The sequence below is a fragment of the Fusarium pseudograminearum genome, chromosome 1 (assembly GCF_000303195.2).
Source record: "Fusarium pseudograminearum CS3096 chromosome 1, whole genome shotgun sequence".
Taxonomy (NCBI): Eukaryota; Fungi; Ascomycota; class Sordariomycetes; order Hypocreales; family Nectriaceae; genus Fusarium; species Fusarium pseudograminearum.
In genome coordinates, this window is record NC_031951.1 from 4,634,934 (window position 1) to 4,650,979 (window position 16,046).

Below are 16,046 nucleotides of genomic sequence, written 5' to 3' on the forward strand. Positions count from 1 at the left end.
TGATGCGTATCGACTTGAACAAGGAAAGCAGTTACAAACTATATCATATTTCAAATCACATTGCAATCTATGATATGCTATACAAACAAAGTTATACTTGGACTCACGGGATTGCGTGCATCTTAACGAGAAGCAAATGCTTGTGTTTCTTAGGTTAGTCCATCGGTTTCCAACAGAAATCAAACCAAGGGTTGATAGTTTGTACAAACATCCTATCCCACATCCGGTTCCATCTAGGCTCAAGGAAAGAGAAATCCCAGAATCCGGAATATTTAGGTGACATGTATAGGCTGCGAAAGAAAGGCCAAGAGAACAAGAATCTCGACGTTTACGGTGCAAGCGGAGTAAAAAAAGAAGACACTTCACACTACACGCAGACAGTTGAACTTGTACAAGAGTGCTTCGGTAGAAAAGTAGGGTGAATAGAACCGAAAACGTCATTGCGAACACGGCCAGACCTGCACTGCAATTGTGCTATATTTCAAATCCATTGGAAAGCGTTGTCCAGGGATCCCAGTCCACGTCGGTTCGCTACTGAAGCATTATGATATATATGTTAATGATTGTGTGCATACAAACAGGTATACGTATTCAGTACTACCTAAATAATAACTCTACCGAAGCATATCCCTCACTGTTGATGACCAATGGGAACAATGCAGTAACCATTTTCTTGGATACAAAGGAAAGTGGACACCGTGACACCGTGAACCGGACAAATAATGTACAAGAAACGCCAGGAAAGCAATTGCATAATGTACAAAGTGATCTACCCATGCTTTATTACTCTTTGAGGCGGTCCGTCATCGACTGTCTGAAGTGGACGGCCGCGGAGAAGTAGATTCTTTGAGGTTGAATGTCCCAACCAGATTAGGGAACGCCTTGGCAAATGCATCGCCCAGCTTCCAGTTATCCAAGTTCCGCAGATGGCGTTCAAAGACAGGGTTGATCATAAGCTCGTCGCTCTCTGGATCCTGGAGCAACGTGTCCGTCTCTTCGTAAGGCCAAGAGAGTGAAAGAGTCGTGGTGAACGGGACAAAGAAATTATCAAAAGGATACAATGTGGGGTTATGGTCAAGAATAAGGCGCTCTCGCATTTTGGGGAAAGGGATATGATCGAGCCATGCAGAATGTGAGATGCTAGTCTGGCAAGGAAGTGGCACCATCCACTCTGGGAGGCGATCATAATTTTCCTGAGTAGGTTCGATTTGCCAGCGCATGACAAGAAACATCATGTAGAGTACCGCCACACGCTCAGGAAGGGTCGAGATGTCAGGAAAAGTGGCGAGGATGTCGGTGAAGACTTTAGAAAGGGGGTGACTGTATGCGCTATTGGCAGGATTGAGGAGTGATGATACGGATGGGTAACGAGGGCCAACGACGTCCTGAGTGGGAAGACCATCTGCAGCACGTTGACGGCGCTCACTCAGAAAGTCAAGCAACAAAGAATCGAGGGGACATGTTGGTTGGCAGTTCTTTATGGGAGCTGCAGAGCTGACAGTGTTGGGATCGCTGCGAGGAGGGATTGAACGACCAGCCGTGCTTAAAGCAGGGCTGTAACCAGGACTGTGGCTGCTTTCAGGCGTATGGGCAGCTGACAAACTTTGTTGAGACTGGGCTTGGTGCTGGCATTGATGTTGTTGCTCTTGTGAAGGGTGGCCTGGTTTTTCCTGGGAACCCCAACTCGCTGAGCGACTATGCAAGGCGCGCTCTTGATTCACACCTGTCCAGTCGTGCTTCATTGGTGTGTGGTGGAACTGAGGCGTGTCTTGGGCACCGTTAACTCCGTTCTGGATACGATTGACCCGTTGCGAGGGCTCGAGAAGAAACTCTAGCCCAAGTCGTTCAGGGCCCATATCGAGCCCATGTTGGAGACTGCGGCGCTGTTGAGTCAATTGACTGGCAGCCTGAGTTTCAGTACTGGTTGTGCCACTAGCGGAGGCATGAGAGGAGTGATGATGTGGGTGTTGCTGTTGCTGCTGTTGGAGTAGATGCCAATGAGCTTGACTGGGTGGCTCATGACTAGGAGGGGATGCAGCACTGCCAGGAGTAGAAGCGGCATGTGCGTTGTTATGATGGCTGTTGTGAATACTCAGGGTGGTAGTGTGTTGCACAGGGGGCGCATAGGTCTGAGCAGGTGATACATAAGCCTGCTCGATGGCAGCTATGTCTCTTCGTTAGTCCTGGGCGTATATACAAATAACAGAAAACTTACATTGACCAATGATAGGCTGCAGCATGGCAACGATGCCAGCTAAACGACGTTTTATGTCGGCATTCTCTTGCTCAACAGCCTCTTTAGCGCGAAGGACGCTCTGCAGTTCTTGATATGGCTGCTGGTTGGTGAGCTCCTGGATACGACGCTCAAGAGTATCGATCTGATTCTTCGTACGCTCACGAATGGCTCGTTGAGCTTCGCGGTCTTCGGTGGTGTTAGTAAGGGTGCCCTTGGTTACACTTGTCTTATCAGATGCGATGGGAAGAATGGGGCAAGTCTAAAGATAGAAAGGGATAGACAATAAGAAACCAACAGCTAATCAATGGCAAGGGGTGACAACAAGGGAGAAGAAAATTGATCCGCGTCAGCAGTTGACTGACTCGACAAGCTGATAGGTGGTTGATATGCTAGAAAAGAACAGAAAGCAAACAACAACAAGCAGACACTGGACTTACCATTCGCTCTCTTCTTAGCCAATTGCTCTGGTGTCAGATTGGCAACTCCTCTACTTCCAGGACCTGACTTTTTTCTCCTTTTGGCACTCTCATCATTGGTAGCTGGAGACGACGGGTTGACCATGTCGGCATCGCGCTTGAGAGACATGGAATCATCATCGGGACCGGGACCGGAACCGAGACTTTGGCCAGCAGGACTGTGAACCGTCCCCGGAGTATCGGGGCCTTGGCCTTGGCCAGGGCCGGGACCTTGACCTTGACCGGAGGCCATTGGAGCAAAGCAGAACTAGCCCCCGTCTCGGAGTGGAGTGGTTTGCTTCTCTGAGGGAAGAATACGGAAGACGGAAAGGATGAATAAGACGGATGTATCCCGTACCTGTCGGGTGCCTGAGAGTGTGGGGGTAGAAGAAAAAATAAAGGAAAGACGGGGATGAGTTGCTATGGGTATCCACCTTTACTCGAAAGGAAAGTAAAATAAGGTAGTAGGTATCCGTATCCGCAGGCAGGTACTGACTGACTGACCAAGACACCTAGCAGACAAAAGGGAAGTAGCAGAATGCTCGCTCTTCTTCTTCTTCTTCTTCTTTTAACCAAAAAAAAAGTTTGCTTTAGTACTGAGGTTGGTACTGGACAGTCTGTTGTGGTAGACGTTGATCGATACGAGACTCAGCGAGTCGGGAACAAGCGATGCATGCAAAAGCAAAGCAAAGAGTAGGAGAGAAGAGAGAAACAAAGGGAAATAATACGGGTATGAAAGTTTTCACAGACTTTCTTCGCCAATGATATGACTGAAACTGTGGGGGTCCCTTTCTCTCCCTCAACTTCTGAGATCTCAACACAACAAGAGCAAGGGCAAGGGGAAGGAAATAGACTCAGCCAGCCAGTTCAGGTCCAGGTCCAGGTCCAGGTTCAGGCCCAGTCCAGTTCAGTCGAGGCGAGACGAGGCGAGGCGGGACCGGATCAGATCTAGCCAAGGCTAAGACAGCCAGCTACAGTAAGATCGCGTCGTCGCGTCGCACGAGTGATCTACTTACTGTACGTACGCATCTGCTGTAGACTACCCGGGTCTGTGGGAACAATTTTGACTGGAAAAAGATAGGTTGGGGTCTTTAGATGGGGGGATCGTTGACTCATAAAGCCCGCTGCTGCAAAATGCGACCGAGTCATGGGCCCCCTGACACCCGGGCAATGGAAGGTGGCGGTGGGTACACAGATCTTCGGCTCTTGATCATGTGACACCAACAACTTGGATCTGGGAATAGTTACACCAACAACCAGTTACTCTATTTTAGTTAGAGATCGGAAATGGAATTCTGCCTAACAAGATTAACTCATTCAGCTGACAGCAGTGAACTGCAGTAGACACAAAGTGATCACGAAAAGCAGCCTTGTGCTTCAGTCTACTGTTATTGACGACGATCTGTCTCAAGCAATCCACCGCAAGCAAAAAAATGTGCACTAGTACAATGTGATCTTGCAATTACTATAAAGCAGCAAACAATAAAATATTATCCTCTTGCTCTTACTCAATCAAGGTTGGCTTCTATCACGAAATGTCCCCCATTCTTCGCCCCGTCCTTTTGTGCTTGACCTCATATCTTAAAACTTGTCCGTTCCTTCATCCTAGCCGTACAGCGTTGCCTATATTCAATAAAACCAACATGTGATGTCCATGCGCCAAACTCTTATTCCGCCGATGCTCTTGCAAGAGCCTCGTGAAGGTGAGGCGGGAACCTGTATCGAAGCTGGCTGGTGTATGTCGTCAAATCCAGCGTCATCTGCTTCAGTTGGTCTACCATCAGGCGTCGAGTTCCCTCGTTGCCGCTGAACTGGCCGCTTGTCAGCTGCTCTCGTTGGCGGACGCAGCAGATAATGGTCCACATCAGCAGGTTTGGCACGTTGATAGACACAGGCTGTGAGAGACCGGAGAACTTGGAGGCGTAGGCTCGGATGGTGCTGCCATCGCCCACCGCGTCCAGGGGTAAAATCTCGAGGCTTCGAATTCTCTGTCCTCCAAGTTAGCATCTTTTCTCTGTCTCCTATTGTTAGGCTGTAACTTACGTCAAGGCACTGCGCCCATTGTCCGGCTTCCACCAATCCCTTGATGCTGCTCATCTCAAGTAGCACTCGGCAGGCCACCTTGTTCTGATCCTGGATTCTCCTGTAGAACATGGCATCTCGCTCGTACATGCTCATCATAGTCTTGGCCAGCTCGACAGGGTCGTCGATGGCTGCCAAGCTAAGACTGCTGCCAGCATCAGCCTCTTGCCCGCCAGCTCGGGGCTTGACAGGCATGAGACGCATGGGGTCCTCGCCAATCTCGAGAGAAACAGCCTCACTCAGCGCGCGACTAACAATGGCAACGACCGTGTCGTATTCGCCTGCGAGGTGATACAGCAAGACTGAGTCTGTGGTGCGGCCGTTCTCATCCGCGAAGCTGGCGGCTTGAAGAGTGACTGTGTTGACAAAGTCATCCTCAGCGTCAAGGCCGATAAGAGGGCCTCGCTCCTCAATGATACCACGGATGCGTCGACCATCTGGTCGAATATCACCGATCAACTTGCTGAATTCACGTGTCTCGAGTACCAACTCGCGGAGAGCCTCGTGGCACAGGCTGCCGTGTCGCTGGCCAGCCTCACCCTCAAGATCCTGGTTGAGGCAGATAAGTGTCAGGTAGTCAACAGCAGACACGACATCCGCAGCTCTGAAGTCACGGGTGTAGTATCCAATCATGCGGCCAAAGTTGATCTGGGGCAGGTTCTTGGTGCTGTAGCTGCGGAGGTCGTTGGATGGTGACATGGCATCGCTTGGTCGGAGCAGACCGTAAAACTCAAGCGCCAAACCAAAGTGCACAGCATCGATATATGAAAAGGGGTAGAGATAGGCGATAGCATCCTCGAACATACCCGACAAGATTTGCAGGTAGAAGAACATGCCAAAGCTGCCGTTGCTATCTTCCGAGTTGGCCTTGGGGAAGTGCTTCAGACCAATCTCTCGGATGCTGGACTGCAATTCAGCCAAGCCATAAGACTCGCCAGCCATTTCGATGGTCTTGTCACCCTCTCTTGCCAGGTTGAACTGAAGCCAAATCCAGTCATTGATATCTGTGTTGAGTCCGTCAAGGTTGCGGTTACCGAGCTCGATACGCCCGATGACCTTGTAACAAGCCATGCGGAAAGGATCGATAGAGTTTTCGGGGGCGTTGCGTGATCGCTGGATGTACTCGTTTGTGCAACGATCCAGGAGCTTTCTGTTAGTGAGGCGTCGATCCTCACTAGCAGCGTAGTTGTTTAAGTATGTAGCAAAGGTCCTATCGATGCCTCGGAACTGGTTGGTATTGTCATTGACATACTTGGCAGCCTCGCTAACGTGCCCAGAGCGGAGCAGATAAAAGACAATAGCCCAGACGTATTCACCCTGAACTTGCTGAAGCTCAGTGTTGTCGGGAACCAAGTCTTTTCGTGCAGACCGTAATCGGATATAAGCCTTGACCTTGCTGACAATGTCAGGCAAACCACCAAGCTTCGCCTCATGAGGGTGCTTAGCAATAAGAGACTCGACTTCACGCAAGAACTGCTTCTCTAGGAAACTGTTTGCACCAGTGAGGATACGCTTTCGCATCTCGACCGACTTGGAGGAGTTGGGGTTATCGTTCAGATACATATCCGCAAACTCGCGCTCCTTTGCTGTCGCATGGTTGAGTGTGGTTTCGGCATCAGGGTCCTCACCCACGATCTCCATGACAGCTAGGTATGCCTCCACGACATGGGGCGCATGAGGTTCATGGGACTTTTGCTCGACAGCCGCGAGCTCAGAAAGAATAGGATAAGGTCGCTTGAGCAGACGAGCAGTGTTGAGATTGCGAATCTTCTCCGATAGACGTCCCTGTCGCTCACGAAGCACTCTGTCGTCAGACGAGACACGCCCGTCAAGACCTCCAGACTCGGAAGAACGATCGACATCTGAGAAATCGGTCTGATGCGCTCCGATTCGGCTGGGTGTTCCGATGACAGACTTCTGAAGTGTCGATCTACCAAGAACACTGGCCCTGCCAGACTTGGCAGCTGGTGCCTGGCTCTTACGCCTGGAGCGACCGAAAGCACTCTGAGATTCGCGTCCAGTGGTAGAAGATTCCTCGCGGGGTGTGATTCCAAAGTGCTGGTAGATGCGCTTTCGTTGCGCCTCCCATTCCATTGTAACATTGTCTTCGAGGAAGTTGTCAAAATCGCGAACCGATCGATCGATTCCGTCGGCAATCATACTAAGAGTCGTCTTGGTTTGGAGGTTCGAGAGGTATGTTTCGACATCGAGTTCGCTAGGGGCGTAACCATGTGTGGCTCGCTCAGTACGGCCGGGCTGCACATCAAGAAGTCCGAGATCCTTTGCCGCGACACCGGGGTCGACACCGGAGGCTGCGAGAAGGTAGTGGGCCTTTCCGCCGAGAGGTTTGTCGCTAGGCTTGGACTGAAGCTTTCTCAATCGATGTCGCAGGTCGCCCAGACCGAGTTCAAGGCTAGGGAGATCCTCCATGTTCGCTTTACCGTCAGCTTTCTGGCTTTTGGCAAAGAGACTGTCGAAGTAGGCGCCCGCTGGCTGTGATTGCGCTTGAGTTTGCCCATTGGGAGCCTGGCTGGCGAAAAGGCTGCCGCCCAATGTGCTTGCACCGAAAGTGCTTCCGCCCAGCATGGAAGGCGCGTTCTGTTGAGGTTGCTGCTGCTGCTGTTGCTGCGGCTGGCCGAAGAGTGAGGGCTTCGCAGCTGCCGCGGGTTGCGCTAGGGAGGATCCAAACAGAGAAGGTTTCTGTTGTTGTTGTTGTTGCTGTTGCGGCTGCTGATTGCCAAACAGACCGCCACCTGTAGTTCCGCTTTGCTGAGTCTGCGCCTGCTGTCCAAAGAGTCCAGTAGTACCCGTGGCCGTGCTTGGCTGTTGTGTAGTTGACTGACCAAAGAGGCCACCGCCCGTAGTAGTTCCCGTCTGCTGTTGCTGTTGTTGCGGCTGGCCGAACAAACCACCACCCGTCGCGGGCTTGTTTGCGCCAAGTCCTCCAAACAAGCCACCTCCCGTCGTGCCGCTCTGTTGTTGCTGTTGGTTCTGCGCCGGTTGGCCAAACAGACTACCACCAGTGGTTCCGCTCTGCTGATTTTGTGTTGTCGACTGCCCAAATAGTCCTCCGCCTGTTGTGCCACCAGTATTGCCTCCAAACAGCGAGCTGCCGCCCGTGTTGGCACTCTGTCCAAAGAGAGACATGGGCGCTGAATAATCGAAAAGTCCTGGGAAAAGTATACGTTGGTGGTTCCTCAGGTCGATAGATGAAGGGATGTCGTGTTGATGACAGACGAGCTGTCGTGATGCGTAGATGAGGAAATACAAAAAAAAGCCTGGTCAACAACAGACAAAGTCGGCGCGTTTGTTTCTACAAATTTAGGAGTGGGCCATGACTGGGATGCTTGGAGGTGAAGCTTTGGCCAATCACAGCGAGGATATGCTCCTAGGCAACGCTGTAGTCTGTGTAAATGGTTATTAGGAGAGCTCTACTTCAGCTTTGAGATGCCAAAATCAAAGAAAATATCAATAAAGACTTCAATTACTCTAATTCATTCGCCCTTTTAGTAGTTACTTCGTATCGGCCTATTTACACGCATACGATCAATCATTATTGGCCTTTGTACCAAATTCCCAACGCCCTTAACCTAAACCGAACGCTCATAAACTTCATATTCCTCAACGCTCATGCACATCAGTTCAGCCTTTAAGCGCCGTTGACAGTACCGTTGACAGTTCCATTCATGCGTGACTTCTTGGAAGCAGTAGCCTTGTCGATCTTGCTTCGATACTCCTGCTGAGTCTTGCACATGTCCAGGAAGATCTCATACTTGGCATCCAGAAGCGTCTTCTCATCCTCGTCTGTGCTGGGATCAACCAGTCGACCCCGCTTGCTCATGCGATCCATGATGCTCCAAAGAGACTCAGGCTCACTACCATCCTCCTTGCTGTGGCTCGCTGCCTTTGCGCCCAGCATCGCCGCGCCGTGAACGACAGCAGCATTGACGTATCGTGGGATCAGGACAGGCATACCGCAAGCAGTGGCCAAAAGGTTCATGAGAACAGGGTTTTGGCACTGAGAACCAGACATGAAGATGGATGAAATCTCGTGGCCAGAGTTGTTCATCTGCTCGACGATCTGGCGAGTCTGCATAGCGATAAATTCCATCGTGGCGTAGTACCACAAAGCCATGTTGTCGGTGCTCTTGTCGCTATCCAACCCGATCATGCTACCCTTCATGTTGGGATCAGCGATGGGAGAGCGGTTACCCCACAGGTCACCGTAGAAGAAGTGATGACGTCCCAGGTAGGAGATCGAAGGAGCACTGTGCTTTTCCTTCATGAGCTCAAGGTGGGTGTTGAGGAAGTCATATATGTGCTTGTCCTCAGCTTTAGCCAGGGCGCAAGTCTCATTATAAGCAGGATGGATATCAAGCATGTGTCGCAAAAGCTCTCCAGTTGCCGACTGGCCACCTTCAGCCATCCAGAATTCGGGGAGGAGAACATCGCGGTAGGGGCCCCAAACACCAGGTACAAATACAGGTTCCTTGGAGAGAGCCAAGTGGCATGTTGAGGTTCCTGCGACGGCAGCCAGACGAGTAAAGGCCTGGGCAAGATCATTGTGTGGTACAGCTGCGTTGAGCTCATCGTCGCCAAGGTCGACCTTAGCGCCTACAGTTCCGATCCAGCCTGCATATGCGTCAATGACGCCGCTTCCCACGGGAATGCCCATTGGGAGGCCGAGCTGGTTGGCAGCCAGTCGACTCAGGGTGCCCACAGGCTCGCCAGCACTGACATATGTTCCGTTCTGCGGACATTATGGTTAGCAAGGTGCACTGAGAAATAGCGAATAAAACCAAAGGGAAAAAGTATGAAAAGGCTCACCACCCCGTTGACACCACCCATCTGCTTAAAGTCATCCTTGGTAAGGTCACCGAGACCAATGTCATTGTAAAAGTCCTCCTGCCAACCCTTGACACTGCCGTCAACACCAACAGGAACATAACCTTGCTTGCAAACAACACTACAGTAGCTGCGAGTCTCGTTGCCAGTAGCCAAGTGGGTAAGAGCATCTGCAAGGTCGTAGAACTTTGCACGCTCAAACACTTCTGGAGGCATATGGTTCTTGAGCCAGAGGACTTTGGGCATCTCCATCTCGATGCTCATCTTTCCACCAACGTACTTGAGGAGCTTGTGGTTGGTGTTGTTAATCTTTTCGGTCTCTTCGACCGGTCGGTGGTCGAGCCACAAGATGACGTTGCGGTCGTTGCCATCGTTTGTAAAGTCAGGTCCGGTGACAGGAAGTGGCTCGTCGGTGTCATGAGTGAAGGCGGCAAGAGAGCAAGTGGCGTCGAAGCCAATGCCCTTGATGCTGGAAGGGTTGACCGTGGACTCGCTGACAACACGGCGGACACACTCACAGATGCATTGCCAGATATCTGTGGTGGATTGTTCCTAGGAGAGAGTTAGATGATGTCGGGGATGAAGGATCGCATGTGCAGCGTACGTAGTAGCCAGTCTCAGGCTGCCATAGCTTGATGTTCTCAGAGGCTAGAGCCTTGATATCACCAGTCTCGTCAATGATACAGGCACGAGCAGAGCCGGTACCAACATCAACACCGATGTAGTGATCCTGTGCAAGAGAAGTTAGTTTGGATTCAAGATGTTGACCTGCCACTACCGCAGCAGCCACCACCAACGGCTGGGAGCTGGAGCTTGATTTAATGGCTACATACCAATACTTGAGGAGGTCTATCCATTGTGAAAGAAGAAGTGGTCAGCCAGGATCTCGATATGATGGAAAGCTGAGAGTATGAGGGAACTCACTCCATGACTTTGATGGGCTTGTGGTTGCTATACATATTAAAAAAGATCAAGTCTCGGCGCAAGAGTGACTGATGTGCTTTATTGCCCGATGGATAAGCTTAGGCTCGTGTCAAAGACAGTCCAAATGGGGAAGACGATGAGGGGAAGAGGTCGGGTGTGAGGCGAGACGAGGCGTCACCCCGCGAAAAAAGCAATCCTAATGATAGAATAGAGTCTGGAACTTTGAGGAGTTGAGGAGGAGGAGGTGTGTGTGTGGAAGCCCAATACAGTAATTGAGTGGTCAGCTAAACGTTGAATGTCTTAGCTATTGGAGGTGTCAGTTTTGCGTAATGCAATGTGCTTTGTAACAGAGGTCAGAGAAGACAATGTGGTACATATATATAGTATTTAGTCAGTCTATCTATTGTATTTATATCCAGTAACTGAAATCATCAGATGATGTGGAACCGCTGGAAAATAAGCTCGTGGACACTTTTATTATGGACTCTTGTCGTCCGTCTCATCCTGAGAAAAGGCCAGTCATGATGGGGAAGAGGGAGCTGAGAGCTCCATCATGGATGGCAAACAATGGAGCTTTGGCCAGCGATCCTGGGGGAACCGGGAACCCCCACCCCCCTGCAAGCCCGCTATGCCTTAGCAGATGCTAGATAGGGTGGGGGAGGCGACAAGAGGTGGCATGGATGGCATGGATATGGCACTTCCAAGAGCTCTAGAAGCTGAATAGACAAATGCAATGCAACTTCAAATGTAGTAGCATCAATTCTCTCTTGCAACCCTGACCATGGATGCAAAAACTCATATTTCCTCCTTCTTCCTCATGCTTCGCTCCCCATCCACTAACAGCCCTCAGCGCCCTGAAAAGCCTCCCCTCCAACTCGTATCGGCTTTTCCGTTTTCTATTTCTTCTCTCATAACCTAAAAAAGAAATGCTGTTGCCTGCGAGGGCGGGGATCATCAAGTTAAGCCACCTCAAACGGCCCATCAGTCCATTCACCAATGAAGCTAGACTCGTGGGAGAGGGGGATTCCATGATCTGCTGTGAGAACTCATGATGGGCAGCTCGAGGGGTGTATTTACGAAATACCTTGACAGGGAAACAGTCGTCGTCGTCGTCGTCGTCGTCGTCTCTTTTGTGATAATCACCGTATTACTGTTCTGATCATGCAACACATTCTGTACCTAGGTAGTTGATAGCCACTGACACAAAGACCAAGGAGAACTACACTTGTAAGCTGGATAGGTAAAGATTCGGTTATCATGTCCTCAAACATCGGCTATCATTCCTAAGAGAATTTGTTGATAATGTTACTCAACTCAACAAAACACTCCTCTAAACGACTGCCTAGATAACCATTAGTGCAACACTAAACCAGTCTCTCCTACTACTGCACTCAACTCAACTCACATCTCACCTTGATCGGCATCCGCATGCATTTCTTCCCCACATCATCCCTCGTCTCGTCTCATCCTGAGCATCGCCGGCCTCGCTAGGTCAGAACCAAGCACACCGACACCTACAATATACCAGAGCATCCAACACGAATGATATGATGTGGCGTTATCTTGCTATCCCCGGCCCTCTCGGCCGACAGCGGAGTCTCCTCTCAAAATGTAACACGAAAAAAGGAAAACACAAAAGAAAAGAAAAATCTTAGTGTCCGATGACCTCTCAATATTCATTCCGAGGGGTCGGTTTATTACAACAGCCAACGTTGCAACACACCAGACAACCTTGCTCGGGATGCTGGAACTGTCCCAGACATCCGGGATTCCAGATCCGGCTCATCCGCGATGCCTGTCTCCTGCCACTGTAGTCAATTGGCCAATGGCCAGCTTGATCAGCATTCACCGAGATCTTGTGACTTGCTTGGCCATGTCTTGTTGTGCGGTGAATCATGAATGTCGCTACATACAGTGAACTGTCATCATGCTACTGTACTGTCCCGTACTGCAACATGCCCTTTGTTCTCCCAATGAATGCTATTATTATCTTACAGTACAGCCCATGAGCTGATACCCATCCGACCAACATGCATATGCAGTGAAGTGAATGAGATATCACATGAGACAATATTCATCCTAAGAGTACGGGAACTGCTCTGCCGAGCCCGAACAATACCCTCAAGAATCTTCCACAACCACAACCACCACCATGCCAGATCAATACTCACCCAACGTCTATTATATGCAGCACACCGCTCCCATCCAATTGCATCTTGTCAACTTCTGGCTGTTTTCCTTGGTCTGAAACACAAACTCCCCTGACCATGCCTGTATCACTTTCGCCAGCCCATCCCACGGCCCATCGCTAGGCGTGGGACCAAATATGTACATAATTCATAAATTCATCACTCATTATTGGGATACTCCTGGCCCTTTACCAGGATCACCACTGTCAGCGTTGCCGCGTACGCTTCGCGAATAGCACATGCCATGCTGTATGTCTTGTTAGCAACTGGTCCCATTCCCGTCGTACAGCAGACTTACCATGTTCTTTCAATATCGGCCACCACAGCGCTGAGGCCCCAGTGTGAACACCAAGCTCTTGCCAAGACTTCGTTGTCGCGTACCCCGAACGCTTCAACCACAAGGACCTTTTCGTCGTCGTTTTCATCTTCTTCCTCGGGCCCACCAGGTTGACCAAATCCATTCAACGGAGTGTGGTTGTGGTTGAAGCTCTGACTAAACATGTCTTTGTATGGCCCTCCCATCATACCTGGTCCGGGGCTCGATCGCACACTATGCAAAGGCGGACCTCCATATAGATTTCCCCAGTCTCGCACTCCGGTAATAGAGTCTACACGAATTGACGTATAAATGTAGTCGAAGAAGAGCGGATGTGGACCCTCGGAACATGGCCAAGCTGCCAAGAACGAAACATCATACATGAGGTTGAGTGGCCATGATACTCCATTGATGGCGAATTGGATTGTTGCGTCGAACCGTTTCGAAACATTCGTTGATGGTGTATCCTCAGGTCCGTCTGCCGGTTTAAGAGCTAGCAGCTCTACCCGTACTGTATCAACAGCACCTTCAGGGCCACCTCTCGGGGCAACTGGTTGATAATCGTCCACTGGGTAAGTCTCAGAAGCGGGACCAAGCGGATCAGAACGCTCTGCCATCGACTCGACATCCTGGGGGGTCATCCGTTGTTTGGGTTTTCGACTTCGAATTCGTGCAATTTGAGTTGGCTCAAGATCGGCTGTTGACCGTGCGGGACCGATCCAGCCACCGACAGCATGGCACGTGGGTGCCAGCACTTTACCCACGATTGAGCTGGCTGACCAATATGTGTAACTGTTCTTGTATTGGAAACCACAGTGGGGATGCATGTGCGAGAGAAGTGCAAGGTTGTCAGTCTCGCTGTCAGGGTCGAGGTCTAGCAGGGTATTCATCATCAGAAACGGGAAGGTTTGCTGCTTTCAGTCAGTCTCTGTATTCGTATTTGGCCCAAGCGTAAAGGGAAAGTAAACTTACACCAGGCAGCACAAGACCGCTGAAGAAGGCAAAGGCATCAGAGCTGACCTCATCCAAGGCCAATTCTGAATCCTTCTGTTTCATATTATCGAGAGTATCAGTCAGGTTGGGCCATCTCATCATCTGAGCAAAGCGCCTCAGCATTCTGATTTGGCGTTTCTTTAATTTGTACCGCAGAAGAACTAAGTTGGTCGTTAGAACGTCCACGTTTCAGACGAAATCAGAACTATACTCACTTTCTTCAGGTGTCTTGCCAACGTCGTCGACACGTACAAAATCCTGCCAACGTCTAGCTAGAGCTAGATTCCACTGAATTGATGGAGGTATTTGTGAAGTCAACTTCTCCTTTGCCCAGTCACTGTGTTGCTCCGATTGAATGCGTAACTCAAGCTCAAGGCTGAGAAGAAGCTGATGAAAGAATTTGTGGAATTGCTCCTGGTTCTCTGGGCCTCTTTCAAAGATAAATCTGGTAGCAACCTGGTTCCGAGGATTGCTGAAGTCGATCCAGTCCGGACGTGAAAGAACAAGAATAAGGTCGGTAATCTGCTTATCGAGAGTTCGATGAGGATTGAGGAACTTATCGGGATCTCTCAGAATGCGCTTATATAGAATTCGATAAAGCAAAGATTCATCATCGTCCTCTATACCATGCCGTAGTTCCTGTAAACGCTCAAAGATATTCTCCAGACTCATCGTCCGAGGCATGACGCCGGCGTCACGAAGGGCAATGGCGGGCGGAAGAACGCTGGACATGGAGGCCCATTCGTTAAGCGTGATAGTTCCTGGTAAATGGCCAAAGCGGAAAGCGTTACTGGGTTGCTCGAGCGTCTCCCATGGCTTGTCTGCGTAACCGTGCCCCAACAGGCGCAGAGTCATGAGCTGGGTCATAGAATCGTGTAGGTTGGCAACATCGGTGTGGTCAGAAACCTTGCCATCAGCTCGATTGCCACTTGACGTCGTGTGTAGAGAGTAGAACTCGTCGGGCTGATGCGCAACAGGCCGTTTGTGACCCTTGTGTGAAGGAGCACCGCGGGCAATGATCTCAAGCGCATGTTGCTGAGGTAATTCATCTTCGATGGAGATGCCATACGGCGGCCATGTTACTGTGGGGGGCTCCCGAGGGCGAACTGGCCGCCCGTTGGATATACGAGCCTTGTTCAAGAAACCAGAAGACTTGGACCTTATTGGGGAAGACCGAGGTTCGGGCTCGGGTTCAGCTTGCCCTCTTTTCTGCCTGCGGCGCATGTTGGTAGACTCGTCCTCGGCGGTCGTGGGGCGGTTATTGTCGTATGTAAGATCGGGAGCCGAACCGATGCTTTGGCGGTAGGGCGAGTGGCCTGCGTCACCATTACTGGCACGCCGAGGACGATGATACTCTCTAGGTTCGAGGTCCTTGGACTAAAATGCAAAAGTAGAGTTAGTAAGATGTTGAATGCTTGCATGAGCGAAATCGGAGCTGGAGCTAATAGCTATAGCTACAGCCACAATACGCGACGCCGCTGGAGAACTCGAGCTTGGCTGAACCGTGGTTCTCGAAATGAAATAAGGAGTCCATGTCGAGCTCCCGCAAGACCCAGACGTAACTGTAGTTGCTGCTTACGCACCGGAGGTTTGGATGAATGTCTCCTAGAACTAGCCCTTCGGATCATGCTCCAGATACCCTTCTTTTCGCCCTGATCCGCCATGATGTCATCAGGCACGGCGCGAGTCCAACGTGACTATCGATAGTTACGGGAAGAGTCGAATTGTCAGGAGAGGCGTAAAAGTTGGAGCGAATACCGAGAATGAGGTGAAAACGCTTCGTGTCGCAAAGTCGTGTTCGCGACGCCCGGCTGGCGCGCGGACTGGGCTAGACTTTAAAGGTGACAGGGAACCTGCAGTCCAGGCAATGAGGGAGCCTGACTGACAATGGAGAAGGTCGGCAAATAGGTAAGAATAGATATAAGGACAAAGTTTCTTGTTAGCAATCAAGTTTGACGTTGCACATGATTGATGGTATTCCCCCACTCTTGGAACGCGAAACAAGG

General features: G+C 50.5%; 4 protein-coding genes across 4 annotated transcripts, besides 4 other annotated features; all 4 read right to left on the reverse strand.

Annotated features, from left to right (window-relative positions):
* Positions 1–803: 803 nt before the first annotated feature.
* Positions 804–2,944, reverse strand: FPSE_08525 (uncharacterized protein; the record flags this gene model as incomplete). Its single annotated transcript, XM_009261643.1, has 3 exons — positions 804–2,164; positions 2,216–2,422; positions 2,674–2,944. 3 exons carry the CDS (start codon positions 2,942–2,944, stop codon positions 804–806), a joined length of 1,839 nt encoding a protein of 612 aa, XP_009259918.1.
* A 293-nt stretch (positions 2,945–3,237) lies between these two features.
* Positions 3,238–3,259: a microsatellite.
* Positions 3,260–4,358: 1,099 nt separating this feature from the next.
* FPSE_08524 (uncharacterized protein) lies at positions 4,359–7,920 on the reverse strand (the record flags this gene model as incomplete). Its single annotated transcript, XM_009261642.1, has 2 exons — positions 4,359–4,679; positions 4,735–7,920. 2 exons carry the CDS (start codon positions 7,918–7,920, stop codon positions 4,359–4,361), a joined length of 3,507 nt encoding a protein of 1,168 aa, XP_009259917.1.
* Positions 7,382–7,407: a microsatellite.
* Positions 7,475–7,497: a microsatellite.
* A 502-nt stretch (positions 7,921–8,422) lies between the features above and the next one.
* Positions 8,423–10,475, reverse strand: FPSE_08523 (uncharacterized protein; the record flags this gene model as incomplete). The annotated part of the gene is made up of 4 exons (XM_009261641.1): positions 8,423–9,523; positions 9,601–10,170; positions 10,223–10,348; positions 10,452–10,475. 4 exons carry the CDS (start codon positions 10,473–10,475, stop codon positions 8,423–8,425), a joined length of 1,821 nt encoding a protein of 606 aa, XP_009259916.1.
* A 1,166-nt stretch (positions 10,476–11,641) lies between these two features.
* Positions 11,642–11,668: a microsatellite.
* Positions 11,669–12,890: 1,222 nt separating this feature from the next.
* FPSE_08522 (uncharacterized protein) lies at positions 12,891–15,704 on the reverse strand (the record flags this gene model as incomplete). The annotated part of the gene is made up of 5 exons (XM_009261640.1): positions 12,891–12,978; positions 13,030–13,958; positions 14,020–14,201; positions 14,256–15,417; positions 15,510–15,704. The coding sequence occupies 5 exons, from the start codon at positions 15,702–15,704 to the stop codon at positions 12,891–12,893; spliced, it is 2,556 nt and encodes an 851-aa protein (XP_009259915.1).
* Positions 15,705–16,046: the final 342 nt, after the last annotated feature.